This window comes from Malaclemys terrapin, chromosome 2 (genome assembly GCF_027887155.1).
Source record: "Malaclemys terrapin pileata isolate rMalTer1 chromosome 2, rMalTer1.hap1, whole genome shotgun sequence".
Lineage (NCBI taxonomy): Eukaryota > Metazoa > Chordata > Testudines > Emydidae > Malaclemys > Malaclemys terrapin.
Window position 1 is genome coordinate 221,945,813 of NC_071506.1, and position 24,336 is coordinate 221,970,148.

At 41.4% G+C, this 24,336-nt stretch overlaps 1 protein-coding gene across 1 annotated transcript in view; it reads right to left on the reverse strand.

Moving 5' to 3' along the window:
• The window catches only part of PLCL2 (phospholipase C like 2), a 198,894-nt gene extending 174,874 nt beyond the window's left edge, over window positions 1–24,020 (reverse strand). Inside the window, exons 1-2 of the mRNA XM_054020018.1 lie at window positions 23,784–24,020; window positions 22,422–22,957 (exon numbers count right to left, since the gene is read on the reverse strand). Of these exons, the coding sequence (XP_053875993.1) occupies window positions 22,422–22,727 (306 nt within the window). The 5' untranslated portion in view covers window positions 22,728–22,957; window positions 23,784–24,020. The remainder of the gene's footprint in view (window positions 1–22,421; window positions 22,958–23,783) is intronic.
• Between the last annotated feature and the right edge of the window lie 316 nt (window positions 24,021–24,336).

The following is a 24,336-nucleotide window of genomic DNA, read 5'->3' on the forward strand; positions in this document are numbered from 1 at the left end:
TTACACATTCTGATGTCTTTCAATGATAGTTGCCTCTTCATTCCTTGTAGGAAGGGGGCTATAAAGTCCGCAAAACACACCACCTGAACATGCCAACATACCAAAGATACTAAATATGAAGAAAAGATAACTGGGTATTTTCCTGGGTAACACCAATGGACCGCTGTCATAGGAGGGCGGGCTTGAACCTGGGACCTCTGGAGCTTAGTGCATGAGCCTCTCCCCATGAGCTAAAAGCCAACTGGCTATTAGCTAAGGCTGTACAGCAGACTCATTAATATATAGATATAGCTATCTCCCTCTTCCTCTGCCCTGCAGCTGCTAAGTAATCTCCGCTCAGAACAAGGACTCAAGTAGATTTCCAGTAAGAAACACTGGGTTCCCAGTGTTACCTATCAGCTTTGTGTTCTTGGGGAACCAGGACATAGTACTCAGCCTGTCTGACTCACAAAAGACCGTCCCCACCCGCCCTCTGCTTGAGCCAAAACTGATCAGAAGAAAGACTTACAAAAAGCAATGAAGAGGTCGTGGGAGACACACCTAAACCCCTGGGATAAGGGTGACAGGATTAAGGAAACTCCCCTAGCCTCATTTGCATCGAAGATGGGACAAGGAAGCATCTCCATTAGCATACAGAATGGAGAACAGATTCCAAGGCAAGAACCTTATGGGATTCTAGAACCAGAAAAGTTGGGAAGCACTGCATGATGGGGGATCTCTGCTCCAGATGTTAATGAACCCATGCCTGCAGACACCGAGCTCAGTAGTTATCAGACGAATTCTAGTAATAAATCCTTTATTGGTAACCAAAATAGTGAAGCTCCCTAATTGCACTGTGAGCTCCCTTCAAGGAACACTGCCCATAGCCAGGTATGACCAGTTCCTATTGTCTAGCCTGAACAAAACAACTTCGGTATACTCCCTTGAGCCATCAGTTTACACATAAACAAATCTAGAGTTCTCCCTTGAATCATTGTTCTTTCCCTACAAAAACTCCTACCCATGCTCAAGTAAGTGTTCTGATGCCTGGATCCAAAATCTGCATCAGTTCCATTGGGACTTCATCTTCCCCTGACTGATCATGCTGAGGGCTCTGCCTTTCTCCAGCACTCTGGACCCTTAATTACCACCACCACCTTGGACCCCTGATCGATTCAAACTTCACAGAGTGGTGAGAAACCAGGGCTCTTGTTCTTTTTTTCTTTGTTTTACTTTGGTCACTAAAATTGCCTTATTAATTGTTGTACATTACAAACTAAGATAAGAAATTCTACTAAAATTCTCCAAATTATTTTCGTCAAAGTATCTGAATGAAAACCGCCATATAAATATCAGTTAGTGCACTTCTGATTCCTGTGTCTGGACAGGTCCTGCAAGGCCTCTGGTTCTTTGTCTATTCTGATGCAATTCAGAACAGTATAGTAATCTTGGGGATTTGTAAATTATCACAGTCCTAATATACACTTAAGAGTCAAATCTAAAAGATCTTTTCACAACAAAATAATTTTACAACATAAAAGAAGAGGAAAATAAGTCACAAAAATACAAATATTGACAAAAAATTAAAATCTACTAGGTATAACTTCTGTCTACAGTTATCTCACTGTGAAAAGCCAAACATAAAAATAGTTCTGTGTCTGCCCCACATAATGGTTGTCTGAATGCAAGATAAAATCAAATCATACAGAGCCAACATCTCACGATATTATTGCAAGTTTTTGATAGTTGGTGTTTTCCTTAAAGTTCCAGCTCCAGAGACATATGACTACATGAGCATCAGCTTTCATTTTTAAAAAACTGTTTACATAGGTGCTGGAACTGGAGGTGCTACCGCACCCTGACTTGAAGTGCTTTCCATCATATACATCGTTTACAGTTTGGTTCAATGGCTGTCAGCATCCCCACTATACAAATTGTTCCAGCACCCCAATAACAATTGTGAAGGCTAGAAACAAAGACTTTTAAACATGAAGTGAGTGCATTCCAAAGCCACAGAAACCAGAAGACAAGTGAAAAGAACCCAAAATATATTATTTTTTAAAATCTCATCTTTAAGCCGCTCTTATGATTTTGGGGGCACGATTCATGCTTTCTGAACATTCAGGTTGGCAATACTGCACAAGCACATATACTGTATCTTAAAAATTATATATATATATATATATATATATATATATATATATATTAATGTGTAAAAATCTGAAGATGGGTGGATTAAGAGGACAGGAAAGCAACATATGTAAACTACATGATTTACATTGGAGAATTTTATTATTTTAATACAAAGAAAGGGAGAGAAGCAGTGGGCGGGAAACAGTTTTCTTTCAGCCATCTGTGTCTGCACAGCAGGGCAATTCAACTAGGAGGTCTCAGAAACACCCAGAAGAAGGGTGAGGACAGGGTAGTTACTGGTCATTCTTATTAGCTTGCTTTTCTTGAAGTTTTATAGAAAGCCATCATTATGGGCAAGCAGTCTTGCACCTCTTATGTATTCATAATCTGTGAGCTGGGTCAATCAGAGCTCAAAGGTGGGGGAGATTATAAATACAGAATTCAGCTCCTTAGTGTAAGATCAGGAGAAGTGTTGGCTGTTGGGCTGGGTCTCAACACCTGTAACATTTTAGATACAGGCTACAGATTTCCTATCTGACCACATACTGAGAAGAGTGAGTCACCTATTAACCAAAGGCCTAAATGCTGCTAGCTAGAAGGAACCATCAGATTGTTTATTGACAAAACAAAAGCATTTGGATTTTGTGCTGAGGCTTGCAGTTTCCTTTTTCAAGATCTGAAGAAATCCAGGTGATACACACACTACACCTTAGGTCACACTAGACTAAGAAATCACTTTTCAAAGGAAATCAGAGGGCCAAGAATTTGTTTGTGTGTGCTCAAGTGTAAAATTTTATGCGGAAAGCTTTATATTGTAATACAGATGATAAAACCAAACTTTAATTCCATGCGCATTTGTAACAATAGCAACAGTTTGTGAAAGATGGAATAGCAAGAAACACTAGTTTTACTACCTTACAATTTGTTTTCGAAATTAAAAAATATTTCAAATACTCTTTACAAACTGTGTATTAAATATAAATGTTTGTTTACTAAGCAACTGTGTGGTACTCACTCTTTGAAACTTACTGGAAGTTATTATTAACACCTATAATCAGGATTTTGAATACAATGGTCCTGGGAGTTGACTCTATATATTCTCTTTCTTCTTCAATTCCCATCCACCAGCTCAGCAGCAACAAAGAACCCAAATGAAGACTTTCTACCATATTCTGTCTTGTATCAAATTCATGGCTTTGTTCAGAACTTTTTGCTCTATGTCATTCTTCACCAAGTCTAACCAATGCATCTTTGGTCTTCTATATTTCTAGTTCCCTTGCACTGTGGTACATATCACCAGGTATGTCATCCTTTCTGGGCCATTCTTGACACACATCTAAACCACAGTGATCTTTCTTGAATCTTCTGTAACAGTGTTATTTCCTGCCCTAGCCGTTTTCTTATCACTTCATTTTCTGCAGTCTCAACTCACTCAGTATTCCCCTCAGCCTGTTCATTTTAATAATCAGTATCTCAAGTTTATTGACTTTCTTCATACTCCAACATTCTGAGATGTATCAGCATATCGATTGTCTCATATATGCTTATTTTCATTTTTATCAGAATATCTTTAGCCTTCTATATCATTCAGAGTTTTCCAAATGTAGTAGCGGCTAGTCCATACTTGAGTGTCATATTCACAATTTTCATTCTTCAATACTAGTCCTTCAAGATACACTTTTTCCACTTTTTCTGGTTGTCTCCAACTTTGACCTTTACTTCTTTCTCTTCTGATTGCCATAGTTTTCGTCTTCTCTGTGCTGATCTTCACTCAGAATTTTCTGCTTTCCCAGTCTATCTTGTCCGTTATTCTCATAAATCCTCATTGGTCAATGCTATTAGGTCAATATAATCTGTGAATTTAAGTTTATTCACTGTCCTCCCACATAACGTAACTCCTTTTTTCATCTCCCAGTGCTGTACCCATTACTGCTTCCAGTACCAAGCTGAACAAATCTGGCAATAGTGTGGATCCTTCTTTCACTCCTACGGTCATCATGAACCATTCCATCAACTTCTAGTCTACTCTCACCACACTCAGTGACTTGCTATAGTTTTTAGGGTTGTTTGTTTGTTTGTTTAAAATCAGCTTCATAATTTTTTTCTGGATGCCACACAGTCTCAAGACTTGCCATAACCCTTCCTGACAAATGTTATCAAAAGCCTGTTAAAGTCTATAAAGTTCTTGTAACAGGGTTAAGAGTTATGTTCTATGTATTTCTCCAATAATCAGTCTTATCACAAATAGCTGATCTATTGTATTTCATCCTGATCTAAATCCGGCCTGTTCTTCTGCATGGATGATTTAGCTGGGAATTGGTCCTGCTTTGAGCAGGGGGTTGGACTAGATGACCTCTTGAGGTCCCTTCCAACTCTGATATTCTATGATTCTATGATTCTATGATAAGCACCACTTCTATATACCGTTTCATTCCCCTCTGCAATTGTAGTGAATATTTTCCCCAGAACAAGCAATAAGATGATTCCTGTGTAGTTCTTGCACTCATTATTATCACCCTTTTTATAGATTGGTACTATTATCACTTTCTCCCACTTGCTCAGCACTTGTTCTTGCTTGTAAATCTTGTTGAATAGATTGTGCACTGTCTTTACCATGGGTTTCTTGCCTGCTTGCAACAGCTCTGTGGTTATGTTGTCACTTCCTGGCACCTTTTCCTTTTTCAAAACTTTCTATTGAGATCTTTACTTCCTCTAAGCTTTCCAGCATCTACTGTGTCTGTATATTTTACAAATATTCTTCAAATATTCCATCACTTATTCTTTATTTGTTCATCCTCAATTATTTGCCCATACTTGTCTTTCACCACCACCATCTTCAAATCATATCTCCCAGTTCTTATATTACAAAACAACCCCATGCTGCATTTACTTTTGCATATTCTTCTGCTTCTTTACATTGTTTACTTATCCAGTTGTTTGTCTCTCTTCACTTTGTTTTATCTCTTTAGTCAACGCATTGTACTCAGCCTCTTACATTTGCATCTTCCTTTTTATTCTCTAGCTACTTACACTTGTCACTCAACTGTAGCACTTCATCAGTTATCCACACTGGTTTCTTTGTTTTCACCTTGTAGACCAATGCTTGTTCGACAACTCTTGTGATCCCATTTTTATACTATTGCATCTCTCTTCAACATTCCTTACTTCTTTCACCATGCTCTCAATCTGATTAATGCCTACACTAACTTATTATCTGAGCAAGCATTGTCCATATATGATCTGCATAACAACACACTTGACTTCCATCTGCAATTCACAAGTACAAAGTCTATCATGTTCTTTGTTTGCCCATGAGGGATAGCCAATGGTTCCCTGAAGCATTCCTTGTTGAATCAGTGTGTTTGTTAACACCAAGTTATTACTTAGGGTACTGAATTTCTGCCTCTCTGCTCTTTCATTTTCTTCAACAAGTCCAAATCTGCCTATTGCTCCAGTCCAGGAATTCCAGTCCAATCCTACTTTTGCATTACAATTGCCCATAATTAATACATACATATATTTTTGGAAAAGTCCTGAATAGGCATAACTCACTCTTTGCTGACATGCAGGTCAAACTGAGATTCAAGGAAATGGGAGCAATATTTGTCCCCATCCCCTTCTAAACACATTCCAGGGCACTGAACTGGGAGTCAAGGGACTGAGGTTCTGTTCCATGGTCTGCTAGTGATGTGTTGTGTGATCTTGGCCAAATTATTTCACCTTCTTGTATCTATCTCCCCTTCTACAAAGTCTTACATATTTCCATATGTGTTTTTACATGTATTTTGCATTCCCCCTACCCGTTTTTTTAAGTAGCCTTATTTAAGTTAGTTATTTGTTTTTTTAACCCTGCACTTGTAAAGCTGTGTCTTTTTTTGAAATATTAATCTTATTTAAATTTTTGAGACTGGGCTCATAAAACAGAATTTCACTAATAACAGAGACCCATTGCATATGACTGAATTTGGTACATTTGAAGTAACTGGGATAATCAATAAAAAAGGAGAATATATCACAAAATATACTTATCTGGAGACTTGACAGTTTGTTTTCGTTTTTAATTATTTGATAGTATTTCAAAATATATGTACTGCAGTATACTTTGTAAAAGTAATACATTATTAGTATACTACAATGTGCCTGAAATCAAATATTTCTTGAGAGGTGTGGATACTCTGTTTTTTGGGTTGTTTTTGCCTTTAAAAAAAAAAAAAAAAAAAGATTATAAGTTGTGCCGATTAGCAAGATTCTAGTTTATGGAAGGATGTGTTATCTGTTGTATGTTTCTCAGATTACAAGACTGTATTCTTATAAACTTTATGCGCTATTACCAGCTAAAAAAACCTTGAGTCATGAGCACTTTCGTGGGGGGATAGGAAGTTTTGATTTGTTGTAGGGAAACTTAAGGAGGGGGTCCCCTAGGTTAGATTGTATGAGGCCCCGTTTAGTCTTAATTCACCATTGTGCAGACATTAAAGATTTTAATCGCATCCAATGTATATATTAAGCGATTGTTCTGACAGGCAAGAAATGTATTGCCTTCCATCTCAGGATTATTCACTTCATCTTTAAGAGGCAAAAATTGTATATGCTGTGGCCTAAAACTTCCTCACTCCACCTTTAAAATGTAAATGATATCCTTTGACTGAGACTAATTATGACCATAAGCATTAGAGAAATTAGTGATACTAGGTAAAAAGTTTGAACCACTCTGGGCCAGGCAGAAAGCAATAACTAAATTTTGTAACTCTAGATTTCTAGTCTGCATATACAAGCACAGATTTTCATTTCGCAGTGTTTTTACATACAAGCTCTTTTAAGATATTAGTGACCTACATTGAATTATAATTGAATACACCATAAACTTTGTATTTCCAAATCATATTAAATCATAAGTACTAACGCATATAGTAACTACTTTAACAGCTTCTGAAATATTATACATATTCTAAATTGATCCTATTCCAATGCATATTAGTGAAAAACAGATGTTATAAAAATCACAAGTTTATATTATTTCCATGCAAAAGAAAATATGCATTTAGTCATGGTCAGATCAGGCTGTGGAGTACTGTAAAATGTCATTATTTAAGTTGATATCTAATTTCTTAAGCACACAAGGGATCAATGAAACTGGAAAGGCTCAAAATAAATTCAGCAATTAATTATTCATTTTACAATATTTCCAACAAATATGGATAGTTTGCAAATTATAAGTAAAAACTGAATGTAAGGATATAATTTTAACCAGAGTTTATATCAACTCAAGACCCTTAGATTTGAGACAACTGGTAAACTCTCAAAAAACAAATTTTAGAGGCTTGGGTCCATCAGGAGTATTCAGATTCACTTTTTTTGTATCTCTTTGCAGTTTGCAGCTATCTAGGCAGGTAGTGAGAATATATATGCTAAAATCTCACTCTCCAGAGTTTCCAAAAGCAGGATTGCAGTAAATTTCACATGCCTACCCATGCAAAGAAAAGAACGGCAGGGAAACTGAAAGGACAGATAACTCGGGACACTGGGTTAGATGTGGAGAGTATGGCACACACGTGATGCAGTTGAAGTCACTAAACTTGTACGTTATATTAATCACAAGTCACTAGTAGTGATAAACAGCAAAAAACATGAACAACCACCACCATCACTCACCATATGTGGGAAGTTTTCACTACAAGTGTGGGGGCCTAAGCTAACATTTTCTGCAGTTAAAGTTCAAGCTTAAAGCTTTGGAGGGGGGAGGAAAAAGTCTCTAGTCCTTATGAGCGATGAGATAATCTTCCAAATGTGACTTCAGTGCAAATCCATTTGGTGTTATCTTCTTAAGTCTGCAGATAAACAGTTTCAGTGCCTCTGCTTGAGCTCATAAATTTTACTGCTACTGCTTGGAAAAGCAACAAGTCCCTGGTCAATTTCACAGCTACTCTTCTGTGAATAGCCTGTGGGGAAGCTGTAAAACTATCAAAAATCACGTCATGTTGACAATGCTTGGCAAAGCTATTATGACTATGTCTACACTACCACTGGGAACACATCTCCCAGCCTAGATAGACAGACAGACACTAGCTCAGCTCCAGCTAGCATGCTAAAAACAACAGTGTGGACATCGCGGCATGGACAGTGGATACCCAAACTCTGACCAAGGGTGTCAGGCAAGCTTGTACTTTGGTAGGTAGCCCATGTCACCCACCTATTTTTAGCACACTTGCAGGCACTTAATCACTAAGGTGAACACCACAAACTATGGAGACTGGGGAGGGACAGAATAGCAGTTTTCTTTGGTTACTTCCATATAGCAGGAGAGGACTATGAGGCCGAGCAGTAGAGACTGGTCCCTTTCATGGCAGCAAAGAGGCTGGGGAGAATGTTTCTTATTTTGAAGCTAAAGGTTAGAGGCAGATACAACAGGAGAAGCCCCCAAATAATACAGGGACTGCACCCTGGTAGACATCCCATACCTTCCCTTTTTCCAATTAAGATGCAGGATTGGGCTTCTCTCCAAGACATCAACCTTGAACCTTTTGTGAGCTACTTCTCATTTGTATATTTTAGTCTATCTTACAGAAACTATTTGGTAAATTTTTCAGGCCCCAATTGGGTTCTTCTCGCAGGCGAAACATTTTGATGCTTTCTCTTTGTTGATACAGGCTACTATATCAGGGAGTTGTCTGACCTCGAGATCACTTTCTCTAGTATGATTTTTCCAGCAGACTAAAGATGTCCTCCTTTCTTCCCTGGACTAGGGGACTAGTAGCCCAGAAAAGCCTCAAAAATTGTAAAGCAACACTTGTGGTTAAGATGACCCAGACTGAAATCCTGGCCCCACTACAATACATCACAAGACTTCTATTCGATCCAATGAAGCCAGGATTTCACCCACAGTATAGTACAAGTACATACAAAGCGGACCCTATTTTGATTTTCAGATAGAGAAATATGAAAAACTGGAATAATTAGTAGGGAAATGTATTTAATACCAAAGGCAGCAGAAGGTACACCCAGAACATCTAGCCAATTACCTTATATTCATTCCCTCCCCCCATCTTTCTTTCTAAAATTAATTTTAAAAGAGAGATGAGAGCTAGTGATACTGATAAGAATCAGCTAAAAAAGCTTGAGGAAAACCAAGAACAAGCAAGAAACAGCCAAAAGACTGAGTAACTGCAGCTTTTCATAGAAGCAACCAAAAGGAATTCCTCAAAAGGTAGAGGCAAAAGGAACTCACAGATGAGTGCCCCAGTAGGCTGTGCCACTCATTATTTCAAGGTCAGAATGCTCCAACCTGCAGCCTTCTAGATATTTTTTGCTTTGGGAGTTCCAGCCATTCTTGCACAGGAGGATTGAAGACCAGGAATTGGGATCTGAAGATGGTGGAGATATCTTTAAAGAAAGGAAATTCTCCTGGCATTGAGGCTTGCCATTTTTCAACTACCAAGACAACATCTGGTGTCACAAAGTGTATATTTTGAGGCCATATCAGAAAGAAGCCAACTCTATGGAGCACCTTGGACTTCCCATTCATAGAGGAAGCCAGCTGACTTTTCCACTTGCCATTCAGTAAGTGTTCCAGCTTTGTATAGGGAGCCCACTTCAATGCCAAGATGTTCAGTGGAGAGCCCAGCTTGCCATTAATAACAAAACGACCTTTCATGAACTCTATTCATCTTTTTTTTTTTTTTTAATCAAAAAGATCCCAGGGAGTGACATTTTCCTGTAGTGTAATGCTGGGCAACTGCTGAATCAATCTCAAGGGCATTATCAGAATTTCTCTTTTTCAGCTGACATTTTATATAGTTAAGGAATGGAAGAAAATAATGCAAACCATATCAGGAGAGTAGCAAATATTACTGAATGTATTCATAGTTCGTACATTTTTTCTTCCTCTATTATCAAAAAGACTCTCTATTTGGTCTAGACAAGGCCCTAAAAAGTGTTTAGTAGTTGTTGCGTTTTTTGTTCTGTTTTTTAATAACTAGGTACATAACAAGTTTTATCTAAGTGCACTAACACATTTATTTAGTTTTCCAAATCTAGATAAAGCTTAGCAGTAATTCTGGGACCAAAAAAAAAAAAAAAAAAAAAAGACCCAAATATTTATATACGGAAGAGAGGTTCCCCAAGACAAAATGGCAGAAGAGGACAAACCAGTCTTTTCCTCTGTTTCTGTGGACTCAATTTCTTCTTTGTCAACCTCTGGAGAGTTTTAACTATGCTTAAGTTGGGTCTTGCTAGATCAGTTTCTCCCATTAAACTCCTAGAGGAGTCATTTTTATCTTCAGTTTCTACCCCACATGATCCTGGGAGTTCAGGTGCCCCTAATTTTGAATTTATTTGCTGTGGTAGCTGAGGGAAGACTATGTGCACTTACACAAGCCAGAGTAATTAAAGAAAAAGATTAAAGTCAGAAAGGAAAGAATAGGGTGACTTTCTTTCCCCCCTCCCACTAGTAACTGGAGAAGGTCACTTCCTTCAGATCCATAGAAAAAAAACCAAAGAGGTTCCTTCCACAGACATTTGAAGAGTTTCTGGTTTGCTCCTTCTGTAGAAAGAGAATCACCTTGGACATCAGTGCTCCTAGGCCAAATCTCCAGTTTGCTACTATTGTAAACAAGGCAAGCTGTAGTTTAAGCTGGTCGACCAGCTTAAAACACACGTTAAAACTACAACTTGCTTTGTCTACTCTAGTAACAGCTAACATGTAAATTAACTTTTTTTTTTTAGTGGCGACAAAGCCCAATACAACAGCCCCAACACTACATGATTTACACAGGCCATCCCTTTGTGGTTGAGTTTAAGCGATAAAGTTAGGGCACTTATATTAGTTTTCTTTGTTTAAGCAGTGCTCAAAAAATAAGTTTTTCCCAGACATCAGACACTGACCTCTAGCTAGTTAAGATAGCAATTCTCTAGTGAGAGCTAAGCAGGCAGTACCTTGTGGAAAACCTAGGATGGCTCTCTCATCTGCTAGAAGACTGGTACTCTAAGCTTCCCTCTAGGACACAGCTCCTAGACATTGCTACCTTCCCCATGTTTCAGATCAGCTTTGGCGAATAAGAAGCTCAAAGTCTGATAAGCATGAAGCCTTTTTCCCAAGTGCTGGGACCCGAAGGAAGCTTCACTGCACTCTCCTCCTCCACAAGGAGTGAAAGGGGGAAAAGGGGCAAGGCAATGACAGGGACAATAGCATCACTGATGGTTCAAAATACCCCCTCTCTCCAAAGAGAGTTTTAGTGGTCCTTTCCCCTATGAGAGGTGGGGTTGTGAGAGTCAGCTGATCTTATCAGATCCTTCACATTGAGCACTCTACTGATGGATCTGCCTGAAGCACATTAGCATTTCGCTCTTCCATTCTGACTGTGTGCATCAGGAGAGAGCAGCCAGTGTGGAACTAGACAGCCAAGGCTGTATTCATTATTTTCAAGCACTATGTTTAGAATATATGTAAAATCTTCAAGAAGATTTCAGGTGGCAGGCAGCAACATGAAACTGCCTCTCTAAGGGAAAGCAAACGCAGGGGGTTTCCAAAAGAGTAGGGAGAGAGGGACAAAGAACATTCACATAGCAGACTTCTGATGGAGTGTCCTAGATCCTCTCTGGTGGCCACTTATGAATAAACTTTAACTGAAAGTTATTTTGGAGCCCTTAGGGGTGCAAATAATCTTCCAAAGGTGAATCAGTGTCTTAAGTCAGGAGACAGTCTGAAGTAACAGGTGTTTACAGTAACTCCTCACTTATCATCATCCTGGTTAACAGTGTTTCCTTGTTATGTCACTGATCTATTAGAGAACATGCTCGTTTAAAGTTGCGCAATGCTCCCTTATAATGTTATTTGGCAGCTCCCTGCTTTGCCCACTGCTTGCAGGAAGAGCAGCCCATTGGAGCTAGCTGGTGGGGTCTTAGAACCAGGGTGGGCCGGCAGGCACCCTATCAGCTCCCCTAAGTTCCCTGTGCGGCTGCTGCCCAGCAGGCTATCAATTGCCGGGCAGTTCAGGTGTCCCTCCCCTACACTGCCCTGTGCTGCTCCTGCCCTCTGCCTTGGAGCTGCTCCTGGGAGCCTCCTGCTTGCGGTGCGGTGGGAGTGGGGGGAAAAGAGGGGTGCCGATGTCAGAGTGCCCCCTCCCCCCGCTCCTGTACCCCATCTCCACAGAGCGGGGCGAGGGGGGCGACACAACAGGGCTCAGGATAGAGGGAGCTTGCTGGCAGCAGCTGCTGTCTCAACTTGATGATCTACTTAAAAAGGCAGTGTACTTAGAGTGGGGCCAGTGTACTTAAAGGGGCAATGCACGTCTCTCTCTCTCTCACACACACACACACACACACACACACACACACAGTCTCTCTCACACACTTTAGAAAGTTCAGGGAGTGGTGCACTCCAGTGGGATAGCGTAGGTTCATCATCATGTTCTAAGTTTCGCAGGGAACGTTTGCAGCCACTGCTATGTGTCTGTTGCATCTCCTCCCTCCATTTGTGCTGCCTAGTAAAGCATGAGTCTACACTAACAACGTGTTAACTCTTGAGGGCTCAGCCGAGTGCTAGTTCATCATTTAGCAGCAAGGCATTCCCTGGGAAATATCCCACCCTCTGACTTCACCACCTCAACCAAGCTTCACAATCATCATTGCTGTGTACAATATTATTATATATTATATTTTTCCCCTGTCACCTAACCCCCCATTTACATTAATTCTTATGAGGAAATTTGATTCACTTATCATAGTTTCGCTTAAAGTAGCATTTTTCAGGAACATAACTATAACGTTATGCGAGGCGTTACTGTATTTCAATGGCGCCTAAGGATGACAGTGTAAATACTTAGTATTTATACACATATCTATACAGCTTTTCATATCCAAAGAACTTTGCAAACAAATTAATCCTCACATCAACCCTATGAGATAGGCCAGTACTTTTAATCATTATTTTATAGATGGGAAAATAGAGGCAGGAGTTCAGAAGACTTGCCGAAAACTGGAATTTGAACTCAAGACATCCTAATTCCCTGTCAAAAAAAAACTGACACAGCACACCTCTCAATACTGTTAACTATTTCACTGCTATTATTACAGAGGACAGTAATATATATTTTTTAAATTTTAGATCCATGTGCATGTAGTCTCCAGCCTCCGTTTTTTAGTTCATTCTACTGAAGCTGCTGTCTGCTACTTTCATGATATAAACTATCAGTCTGAGATGGGAGACCCAAAAATGTAGACCAAAGCACAGAATTTCATTTCTCACACATAGACAATAACTGGCTAGCAAGAGGCACTGTATGAGCCCCCATCACCTACAGAGGAGCATGTCCATTCGTGAACATGTACAGCATCCCAGAATTTCCTCCAAAGGACTCATCCCCTGTACAGTGGCTATGATAAATCACACCACTAGCAAGTCCAAAATCCTCTCAAAATGAAGGCTATTTTATTTACATACACATTCTATCTCCCATTTAGAAGCCTATTTTGAAATGCTACCCTTTTTTTAACCTTACTCTGCAGCCTTACATAATGTAATTTTTTTCTACTCTATTCTGCTGATATGCAAATAAATGTATTCAACCATAGCTAGAAGCTAAATGCATTAATCAGCACGGTTTCATATCACTAGCACTATAAACATGTTCCTTTTACAGCATGTTACTAAACCATTTCAAACTAAGCTTCCAGATTCGAGCAAAGACATTAATGGCAAACAAAAAACCCATCAGAGCACACGTTTCTTCAAGGAGAAGAGTTTAAATGTATTATTTGAAAGGCATTCACAGCACTCTCTCATAGCCAATATCTTAAATAGCACCTATGATGGTGTCCCTAGCCTCTGTTTGTCAGAAGCTGGGAATAAGCAACGGTGAATGGATCATTTGATGATTACCTGTTCTGTTCATACCCTTTGGGGCACCTGGCATTGGCCACTGTCGGAAGACAGGATACTGGGCTAGATGGACCTTTGATCTGACCCAGTATGGCCGTTCTTATGATCAGCCCAGTGACTTACCAGTGGTATAATGCAATCTACCACCCTAAATTCTAAAGCAAACTCTTGCCTTTTGCTGCTGAAGCAACAAGCATGCAACACACATCATTTTAGATTAAGTAAACTCAAAAAGGCGCAAGCAGATTTAGAAGCTACCTACCCTCCCCAAGCAATAGCTGTGGAGTGCAATGATGTATCTACTACAATAGGAGAAGGGAAAGGAGAGGGGGGGAAAATCACGAGGGAAAAAGTAACAAGATACAATTATAAGAGAATCTCAGAAAGACAAGAGACTAGAAATTAATTAATCTAGCAGTCATCTGAGAAAAACTCTCAGCTCAGTACTCAATGTCTGCAGTCTACTAGGCCACATAAAGCCTTAGAAAGCCACAGATACTGGCTACACAACAATCCAAGGATATGTTTGATGAGATCTTATAGAAAAAAGGACAATCAAGCTCTCATGGTATTTTTGTAGGCATTTAGGGCCTATATCTATATATTTTGTGACAGACCCAGACGAGTGGGGTACAGGAGTCTGGTAGAGGGCAAATATACTGGTCATTGGATGAGTAGTTTTCTGTTCCTTGAGTGACCAGAGCAGGGGCTGCACTAGAGTAATCAGGAACCTGCTAGAACCAGTTAAGGCAGGCAGGCTAATTAGGACATCTGGAGCCAATTAAGAAGAAGCTGCTAGAATCAATTAAGGCAAGCTAATCAGGGCACCTGGGTTTTAAAAGGAGCTCACTTCAGTTTGTGGTGTGAGTCTGAGGAGCTGGGAGCAAGAGGCGCAAGGAGTGGAGAGTGAGCTGCTGGAGAACTGAGGAGCACAAGTGTTATCAGACACTAGGAGGAAGTTACTGTGGTGAGAATAAGGAAGGTGTTTGGAGGAGGCCATGGGGAAGTAGCCCAGGGAGTTGTAGCTGTCATGCAGCAGTTACAGGAGGCACTATAGACAGCTGCAGTCCACAGGGCCCTGGGCTGGAACCTGGAGTAGAGGGCGGGCCCGGGTTCCCCCCAAACCTCCCAATTGACCTGGACTGTGGGTTCTTCCAGAGGGGAAGGTCTCTGGGCTGTTCCCCAACCCACATGGTGAAACTCTGAGGCAAGAAAATCCGCCAATAAGTGCAGGACCCACCAAGATAGAGGAGGAACTTTGCCACTATATATATATATATATATATATCTTTGGCCAAATACTACCCCCTGACCATTGTTGTATAGCTTACTGTGTACTGGTTGTCTGCATTCTCCCTCCACCCCTGAAAAAGATTGCTTTTCAATTGTGTTGCACATACTGTAAAACGTTTTGGGGATTCTTTGGGAAGTGGCAATATGAGAACTCAAGTTATTTAAGGTAATGGTCTGTCTCTTTCCACTACATGGTAGTAATGTTCTATGAATAACCACCCTTCTCATCTCCTACATTTCATGAGTTCATACTTAAAATCCTAGGTTTCCACTGGATACATCTCTTAACCCACTCCAGCGTGGGTGCATAACAAAAATGATTTTAGAAGTTGTTCCGTATAAATGATAAAATAATTTCTGTTGATCCAAGGTATTTTCTGAAGTGAATATTATACAGCATTCTTACTGCCTTATGTTACATAAAATGCATTGTATTTAGCATGTATAGATACAGAACTAGTTTCAGTGGCTTTAAATGTTATTTCAGCAACACAGAAGTTGAACTCCTGAAACCAACATGGCTAAAACACACACAAAAATGTCAAATACACATTTAGGGTGCCTTTTTTACAGTAACTGGCAAGGCACAATATGTTGGATCCCACCTCCAACTTTATTTACCTCCAACGGATTTTTTAAGCATCCATAATTTTGGAAACAATCTTATTTTTTTTCTGTTTACTGAGTATCAGTTAACTCCTATAAACAAGTGCCTTTACTGAAAATAACAAAAGCAACTAGTAAGCGGAGACCCATTCAAACAAAGATTCTGGTAGTCAACTGAAAGAATTCCCGTCATTTGTTATAATGATATACTTTTATACAGACTAAACAATGAATGTTAAAACAATGTTTAATTTTAAAAAACTCTTCCCATAATTTTGGGAAAGTACTGTTAAAACATTGCTACTTTGAAGACTGGGAAACAAAGCATGCTGGCCACACAGTGGGCCTGCACTTTCTTTATTATGATGCTGTCAAGCACTAGGTAAAGGAATTTTACAAAGCATCCAGGAACGTTCCATCACTTTTTGGAAAAGATGTCTCCTCTGTTTTTGAACCAGAGGACTTCCTACTCCTTGCTGCCTGGGCACCAGCGGGAGGGTCATTGAGAGCAGAGGAGAGACTAGCTCCCTGCTCTAAATTCCAGTTCCCAGCTGGGTGCAGCTAGTATAGGTAAAGTCCTGTAACTCTGGGTTGGCTGGAGCTTGCTCAGGTGCTCTTGCAGGGATGCCACATTCCAGGCATACGTAGAAGCTGTGGAGAGACTGGGGCATGCTCAGTGAGGACAGGAGATTTTAGCTGCTATAATTGAAGATGTTTCTACTGAGCATGTGTGAACTTCACTTTTTTAGAGATTTATAGCCTGACCAAATTTGGACAGATTTTCATGGACAGCAAAAGACACCCCCTTTGCCAAATTACAAGGTCCTTCTCCAAAGCATGGGGGAGTAAGAGCTATTAAAAAAAATGGTCACCAAATTTTTTTTAAACTTGGGCAAAACAACATTTTCTCCTAGTCTTGTTCTCAGAAATGGCTGAACCAGTTTGGCTAAAATTTTTGAAAATTAATTCTGCCTGAGGCAGACACCTGGCATGGAAAATTTCACCCCAAAGTGTTAAAGCTTGGTAAATTACAAGCAACGGGGTCTTATGATAGGAAGTGTTAGGTAATCTTAAAAATACGTGGCACTACAAGCCCTGCCTATAATTACATGCACTTTCACACCTATTGCTAGACTAAACTCGAATGCAATGCATTAATTTTCAAAAGTTTACAGATCAGCTCTTGAGACTAGCTTCCAAATTTCAGAAGTTAAACTTTTGGCATGAATAGATCAAGATGTGTCTGAAGATTCCTTTGTCTTGTTTTGAAATTTCAGTTGTCTGGGGAAGCACAACAGGTTGAATTTTCTTTTCATTGTTTCAGGAACAGTATGGGTCAGACAACATCGTAATCTATTGTCCTCTATTATAGAAAGGATAGCTCCTAAATGTCCCCTGCTGCTGGTCTCTTGTGTCACACTGATTTACTGATTCTGTGTATCAAATGAAACTATTAGAGAGGAGGTTAGAGTACAGGTGGCAGAAATCATATTCCAAACTAGATCGATCATAGCATTAATATTAAAGTCCTATACTGAAGATGTGATTGAAACAAAGAAGGTTCTCTTTTTCTCCACCATAGCATCTGCAACATCATAGTAAAGGAAATTGCTCCAGGTAGCAGAGAGTCTAACAAATTTGGCTGCTTCTGTTCAGATACTGTCCAGTGTCTATTGCTTGAGGAATTTTCAATTTACTTCACAGAAAATGATTTAATCTGGACTGGAGTGGCTGTGTCCATGGGCTAAATTCTATGTCAGGAAAGAGAAGAAGTGGCCAGTTTCTTTCCTTGAGTTTCAGCCAATTATACTCATTGAGGTTCCAGAACTACTTGAATTGTGGGCTATCACTTACATTAGTTGTAAAATCTAACAGAGAGAGAGAGAGTCCGTTATTGGGTGGAGGGGTGGGGGAGAAGAGAGTCAACACCTATTACAGGCTGCCAACAATAGCTCATTAAAAAGATGCTAGGCCCTTACAATCTTGCCTTATCTAAAGCCTTCATTTGTGGAAAAGGTTATTGTGAAGTATCAGGGGCTCATTCACCTGCACATCTACTAATGTGATATATGCCATCATGTGCCAGCAATGCCCCTCTGCCATGTACACTGGCCAAACCAGTCTCTAAGTAAAAGAATAAATGGACGCAAATCAGACATCAGGAATAGTAACATACAAAAGCCAGTAAGAACACTTCAATCTCCCTAGACATTCTATAACAGATTTAAAAGTAGCCATACTTCAACAAAAAAGACTTCAAAGAGAAACTGCAGAGCTACAATTAATTGGCAAATTTAACACCATTAATTTGGGCTTGAATACGGACTGGGAGTGGCTGGCTCACTACAAAAGCAATTTCCCATCTCTTGGTATTGACACCTCCTCCTCAAATATTGAGTGGGAGTGGACCACATCCAACCTGATTGAATTGGCCCTGTCAAGACTGGTTCTCCACTTGCAAGGTAATGCCCTTCTCTTCATGTGTCAGTATATTTATGCCTGCATCTGTAATTTTCACTCCATGCATCTGAAGAAGTGGGTTTTTTACCCACGAAAGCTTATGCCCAAATAAATCTGTTAGTCTTTAAGGTGCCACCGGACTCCTCGTTGTTATTGTGAAGCAATGTATACAATACTTTAAGTCCTTAAAGTTCCTGGAGGGAATTCTAGTCTCATTTTAGACCTAGTTATGGTACAGAAATAACACTGTACTTGCTGGACCTTCTCCTCATCATGGCAGTTGACAAAGTATCCAGGCTGGTTCTTTTAAATCCATCAGCAGACTGATACCACTAAACACAATATTTTGTTAATATGTTTATAGACTCTGGCAGAGATACAGAGCTTCTCTTTAACTGCTGTCTTACTAGCATTGTGCCAATTAGTAAAGCTGTTTGTATTTTAAAATATTGCACATGTCTCAAAAATGTTTTGATTAGTACTTCTTATAGACTGAAACAAGTTAAAAATAAATAAATTATGAAAGGAAGTTGCATCATTTTGTAGCACGTTGCATGTATCTCGGTGAAGAAGCAAGGCATGTCTTGTCAGCTTAGAGGCACCCTGCAAATTAACAATGATGTTGAGGTGTCCTGGTCACTTCGTTGCTAGCAAGTGCCTTTCACATCACAATATGCAACATGTTGAAACCCCTAAGGGCTATAAATATGACTTCATGAAGAGCCTAACAAAAGTTATATGATCGTTGCCACTTTTATAACTTAGTGACAGGAATTATGCCCTATCATTGAACTGAGGAGGAAGAGAATACACATGAACAGAAATAATACTGCTGCTGTTCATCCTTTCCCATAGCTTACCGGGTTTACTGGAAATAAGAGTATAGACAGACATACCTGTATAGGGAAGCTCAGAAAGTTATGAAGCAGCTTCTGGGTCTTCAGGGGGGAGATTTACTTGTATTATCTGACAATCCTGATAGATGAGCCACCATATACTAGCTAGGGGAAAGGCAGAAACCTGAAAAAGGCTGGCCCAGGAGCAACTTGATTGAGGGAGCTACATTCTGACTGCCTAGTTGCAAGCCTATTGAGCTATAAAAATCAGCCAGCTGCAGATTAAAGTAATGAAAGGAAAAATCGTAGAGCGAGGGCAACTCCACCTGCGATAGGAATAGGGATTTTATACTGTACAAAGGAATTCCTACATTAAAGGCAATTGTATAGGAAACCTTAGCTAGTAGTAACTCCAAGTTAAGTATTCTGGAATATTGCTAATATCTTTCATTCTCCCATCATGCACTAGTAAACCATTTAAGTTCATGAGCTGGATATCTAAACTGCAAGACAGATCCCAGCACCATCCTTTAATACACTTGGCCATGGGTACAGCTCCCATGCTCAGGGCTGAAAGCTCAAGCAACAGCCCTCACCTCAAGGTCATCTTGTTTTTCTGTAATACTTCGCTCAGCCCCTTGAGCACATCAAGCCTCTATGAATACTTCAGACCCAAGTAGCAAACAACCATCCCATGAGGGAGAAAGAAGAGGGTACGAAAAAGAAAAACCAAGAGCAAAAAATAAATATAGAAAGGTGAAAAAACACAGAACAAACAAAAAGAGGAAAGGAAAGAAGGATAAGAAAACGCAGCAACTATTCAGAGCTACAAGACTAATGGAAGTGGGGTGCACTTGCGTGCTTACTTATTACCAATGAAGGTTCAAAGAAAGGATTGGGAATCACTACCATGCAGTCTTCTGGAGTAAATTTTTTTTGATATGCTGATTTTCCTATACACGTGCACTTCCAAAGAATATAATAGTAGTCTCAGTTAATATTTTAATTTAAATTTGCTGTTGTCTCTCATTCTGGGACCAGCACAGCTACAACAACACTGCAAACAATTTGCTGTTTATAACTCAGGAGCCCAGACAATATTTAGCATGCAAAATAAGGTTTCTTGAAACACTGACCAGGAGTTACATCAGTTTATATCTAATTACTACTACCGTTCTTACAGTCAGATCCATTAACATAGTTCTGTGATTCAAATGGATTGTAAGGGTAAGAAAGCTGCACTTCTTGTAGCACACAGGAGTTTTGCTGAGATTTCACATTAATACCCATTTTCATTGGAAAGGGCAGAGTTTAGCCCAGCATATAAAAATAAGCCACTTAGATTCCAAAAAAAGTTTTATAAACTGGACTACGACAGTGAAAAGATATGTATCTTGATTTATGCTATGTAGTACTAGGTGCACAAGTGTCAAATATTGAATGTTAAGATAATACTAAATATTGCTGCTAAAATTGTCAAACTGGCTCCTAATGGTAAGCATCTACAGGATTTTCAAAGCACCTTGAATCCTATAGGAGTCAATGGGAGGAAGGGCACTCAGCAACTCTGGAAGTCAAGCCATTTTCAGTTAGGCACCTAATTTAAAGGTACCCAAGTCTAAAAGAAATATGGCCAGAATAATCTCAAATTATTGGTGTTCACTGGAATTTTTCATCTTACTTATCTAAACTACAAAGTAAAAGATATCAGTACTAAGATAAAATACATTAGTGTTCAAATTTATAAAATTAGAATTATCAATTAGCAACTTTCAGACATCATTGCTTAAGAAATTTCTATAGAAATAGAAGAACTTTAGAGTTAAAGATGACGTGTGTTTGAGACAATACTATATGTAAAAAGATCACTTTAATATTTCCCCATTTGTACTCTTTAGTTTTATTATATTGTACCTTGAAACTTTGTACACTTGTTTGGAACTTACAAACATAAGCTTGCTATATAAACAGAAATCAGTATCACAACCACGTGTTACATACAGCACACAACGCAATATCTTTTTTTGTACTACCAGAGAGGATGACAACAAGGGTAGAAATTAACACTGATCTTGTATCAAAAGATTTTTGGCAGGTCCAATGAATATTAAATTATGCAAACACAATGTTCAACTGCCTCTTGATGCTGGGTGTGGTGGAACAATAAACATCACTCTGACAGGAAGGGTGGGTGCACTGCTGTCAACCGTGTTCCACCACTGGTTGTCCTTGTCCTCTCCTTGGCTCTCAAACCAAGGTCCTGCAGTCTCATAGAGCACAACCTGAGACACACCACTGGGCTAGCTTTTCCTGATATACTTCACTATTATCCACCTAGCAAAAATACATATTCTCATTTCAGCATACATTACTACATGTGTCCAAAAATGTGTAACAGGAAGACAAAAACCAGTTATTTATATCAGTCAGTGAAACTCACCTCAAATGTACTTTTAATTAAAAAAACTTGCTTTCTTTTTGTGAGGTTTTTTTAAAGCTCTTTAGGCCTATCTGCTGGAGCTATAAAATAATTAACCCAAGACAAATTGTCACCTCTTAAAGGCCTGGGGCTTAAGGAAAGGGAATATCTGTACTTACATAAATAGTTATTGTCAGAAATCTTGCATCCCTTCCTCCAATGATTTACATAATATAAAGCCTGCCGTTGTCTGTTCATGTTTAAACATTAGCAGCTGAAATCTACATACAGGTACCAGTAGACAAAGGTTGCTGCTAAGTAAAGTATAACAATCTATTACTATATGCACTGACCCCTTTAAGGAGGAAGCCTTCATATTTTGTCTTCTCCCACCCCCAGTCCAATGAGCACCTGGTTTTCCCATCACCTGTGTGTGTGACTCCCTCTCACCTCCCCAACGGAGCCACAAAATTGCTCTGCACCGGTGCATCCACCATCAGAGATAATAAGCAGTGATCCTGTCATCCACGGCTTTCCGTGATGCTCATGTTTGTTGCCTTGCTAGTAGCCAACCAGGCTATGCCTTTCCTTCCACCTGCTCTGGGCTAGGAGCCCTCCAAGATCAATAATACCCTGTGCATAAGTCCCCCCCTCCCCAAATTGTCCACTATGTACAACGGCAGATCAAGTCACCCCCGCCAAATCCAACAAATCCTTTCAGCCTGAGATAGACTACGTGAGCCAGACCCCCCCCTTCCTGCATCTCTTCCCGCCCAGGCAAGAAGAAATCCCGGCGGTGGGGCGGGGCAAGCCCTCTTACCTTGATGATACTGCTCCTCCGGGGGATGCCGGATTTGCTTTCCCTCTGTTGCACGGTGGAACATCCTCTCGCTTTGCTGCTGGGGCTGCCGAGCTGGGTTGATCCTGTCTCGTCTCCGACCAGAGCGCAGTCCCCATTGGAGACCCCGTCGCCTGCACTGTCAACACAGGATCTGCCGCCGCCGCCTCCTCCTTCCCCGTCTCCTGCCTTGAAAGCCACCTTCCCCTGGACAGGACCCGGGGACGAGGGAAGGCCCCCGCCCCTGGTGCTACCAGTGGCAGCACCCCGACTGCCAAACTCCGCCATCAGCCTCTGCCACTATAGCTGCAACAATATTGCCGTTCCCCCCCACCCCCTTCCCCTGCTGCTGGCTCTTCTTCCGCTTTTTGTATATTTAAGATTGGGAAAGGGGGGTTGTGCGAAAGTCGCTCTCCTCCACAGATCTGGCAGCTGAAATTGTAAAGCTCCTGTAGGGGTGAGGGGGAAATGTCCTCGAGCCTGCTTCTGGGAGCTGCTGCAGCCCTCCTTTTCAGCACCTGGGAAAGGAAAAAAATGAAACGTGACAGTCTCTCGCTTCACAGGAGACTAAAGGGGCGGGGAGCAGAGAGATACAACACACCACACGCACTACAGGGAGAGGAAGGCTGAATGAGATCTGCCTGAAAGACAACACACCACAAAACACACACAGCAATGGAGGGTGGAAAGGTGCCACACCACAGGAGGTGCATGTTAACAAACATCGATGCGGAGTACAGCATAAGGGGGAGGGGGAATAAACCTTGCCTCTGTAATTACTCACTACTTAATATTTCTGGAGGCACTACACCATTCAGGCTGCTAAATTATGGGGGGGGGGGGGAAGTCTGTTGCTGGCCGTACTCCCCCAAGGGGGACACACAAACTTACAGGGGAAAACGAAAAGCCCAAATAATATAGCCTGGGCTGTGGGGCGGGCGTAGGAGAAAAGTGTGTCCCTCACACTTCCAAGAAGACCCGACACAAAGACAGAGTCCAGATCAAATCAGGAGCCCGAGGAATCAGACGCTATTAAATAATAACCGACCCGCCTCCTCTGCCCCCCGCCTAGCCCTGCCGCCCCCGGCCCCGTGAACGTTAACACGCTCCAGCGCAGCCAGCCCGGGACCGTTACCCAGCCCACCTCCCGGGGGAGGGCACCAGAGGCGGGGCCGCCAACTTTCTCCCCTCTTCGCTCCCCGCTGATCCCAGCCACTTAGCACAACACACACCCGCCGTGTGCCCGGCCCTGCAGCCGCTCCCCTCACACCCCGGCCGGCCGGCCCCACGCAGCCCCCCCAGCCCTTCTCACGCTTCCCACCCCTGCCCCCAGCAGACACACACCTCCACAGCCCGGGCGCAGGCGGCACCTCCCGCCGCCGCTTCCCCTCCCTTCCCGCTCCCTCCGCGCTATGGTCGCCGCCGCCTCAGCCCGAAGCCGGATACAGAGATTCGCGTGGCTGCTTCCCTCGCTCGCTGCATCGCCGCCTCCCCAGCTCAGCTCAGCTCAGCGTGCCGCGCCGCGCCGGCCCCGAGCGCCCTCACCCGGGGAAAAGCTCCGGGGCCGGGAGAGCGCGACCGCTCGCACGGCCAAGCGAGCCTCGGCTCGGGAACCCCGCCGCCAGCACCCCCATCCGGCGGATCAAAAGCACTCCGCCGCGGGGGAGGATTACGTCCGTCAGTCAAATGTTACCCTCCCTGCTTGGGGCTGGCGCCCTCGCTCTGCTGCTCCGCGGGACCCTCCCGAGCTGTAGCAATATGATATTGGGAGGGAGAAGATGTTTGAGATCAAGAAAGCTTGATCCCCCCCCCCCCCACACACACACACACATCCTCCTCGCCACCCACACTCTTCAAAATCAAAATGTTCAGTCTCCCAGCTCCAACCCTCCAGCAG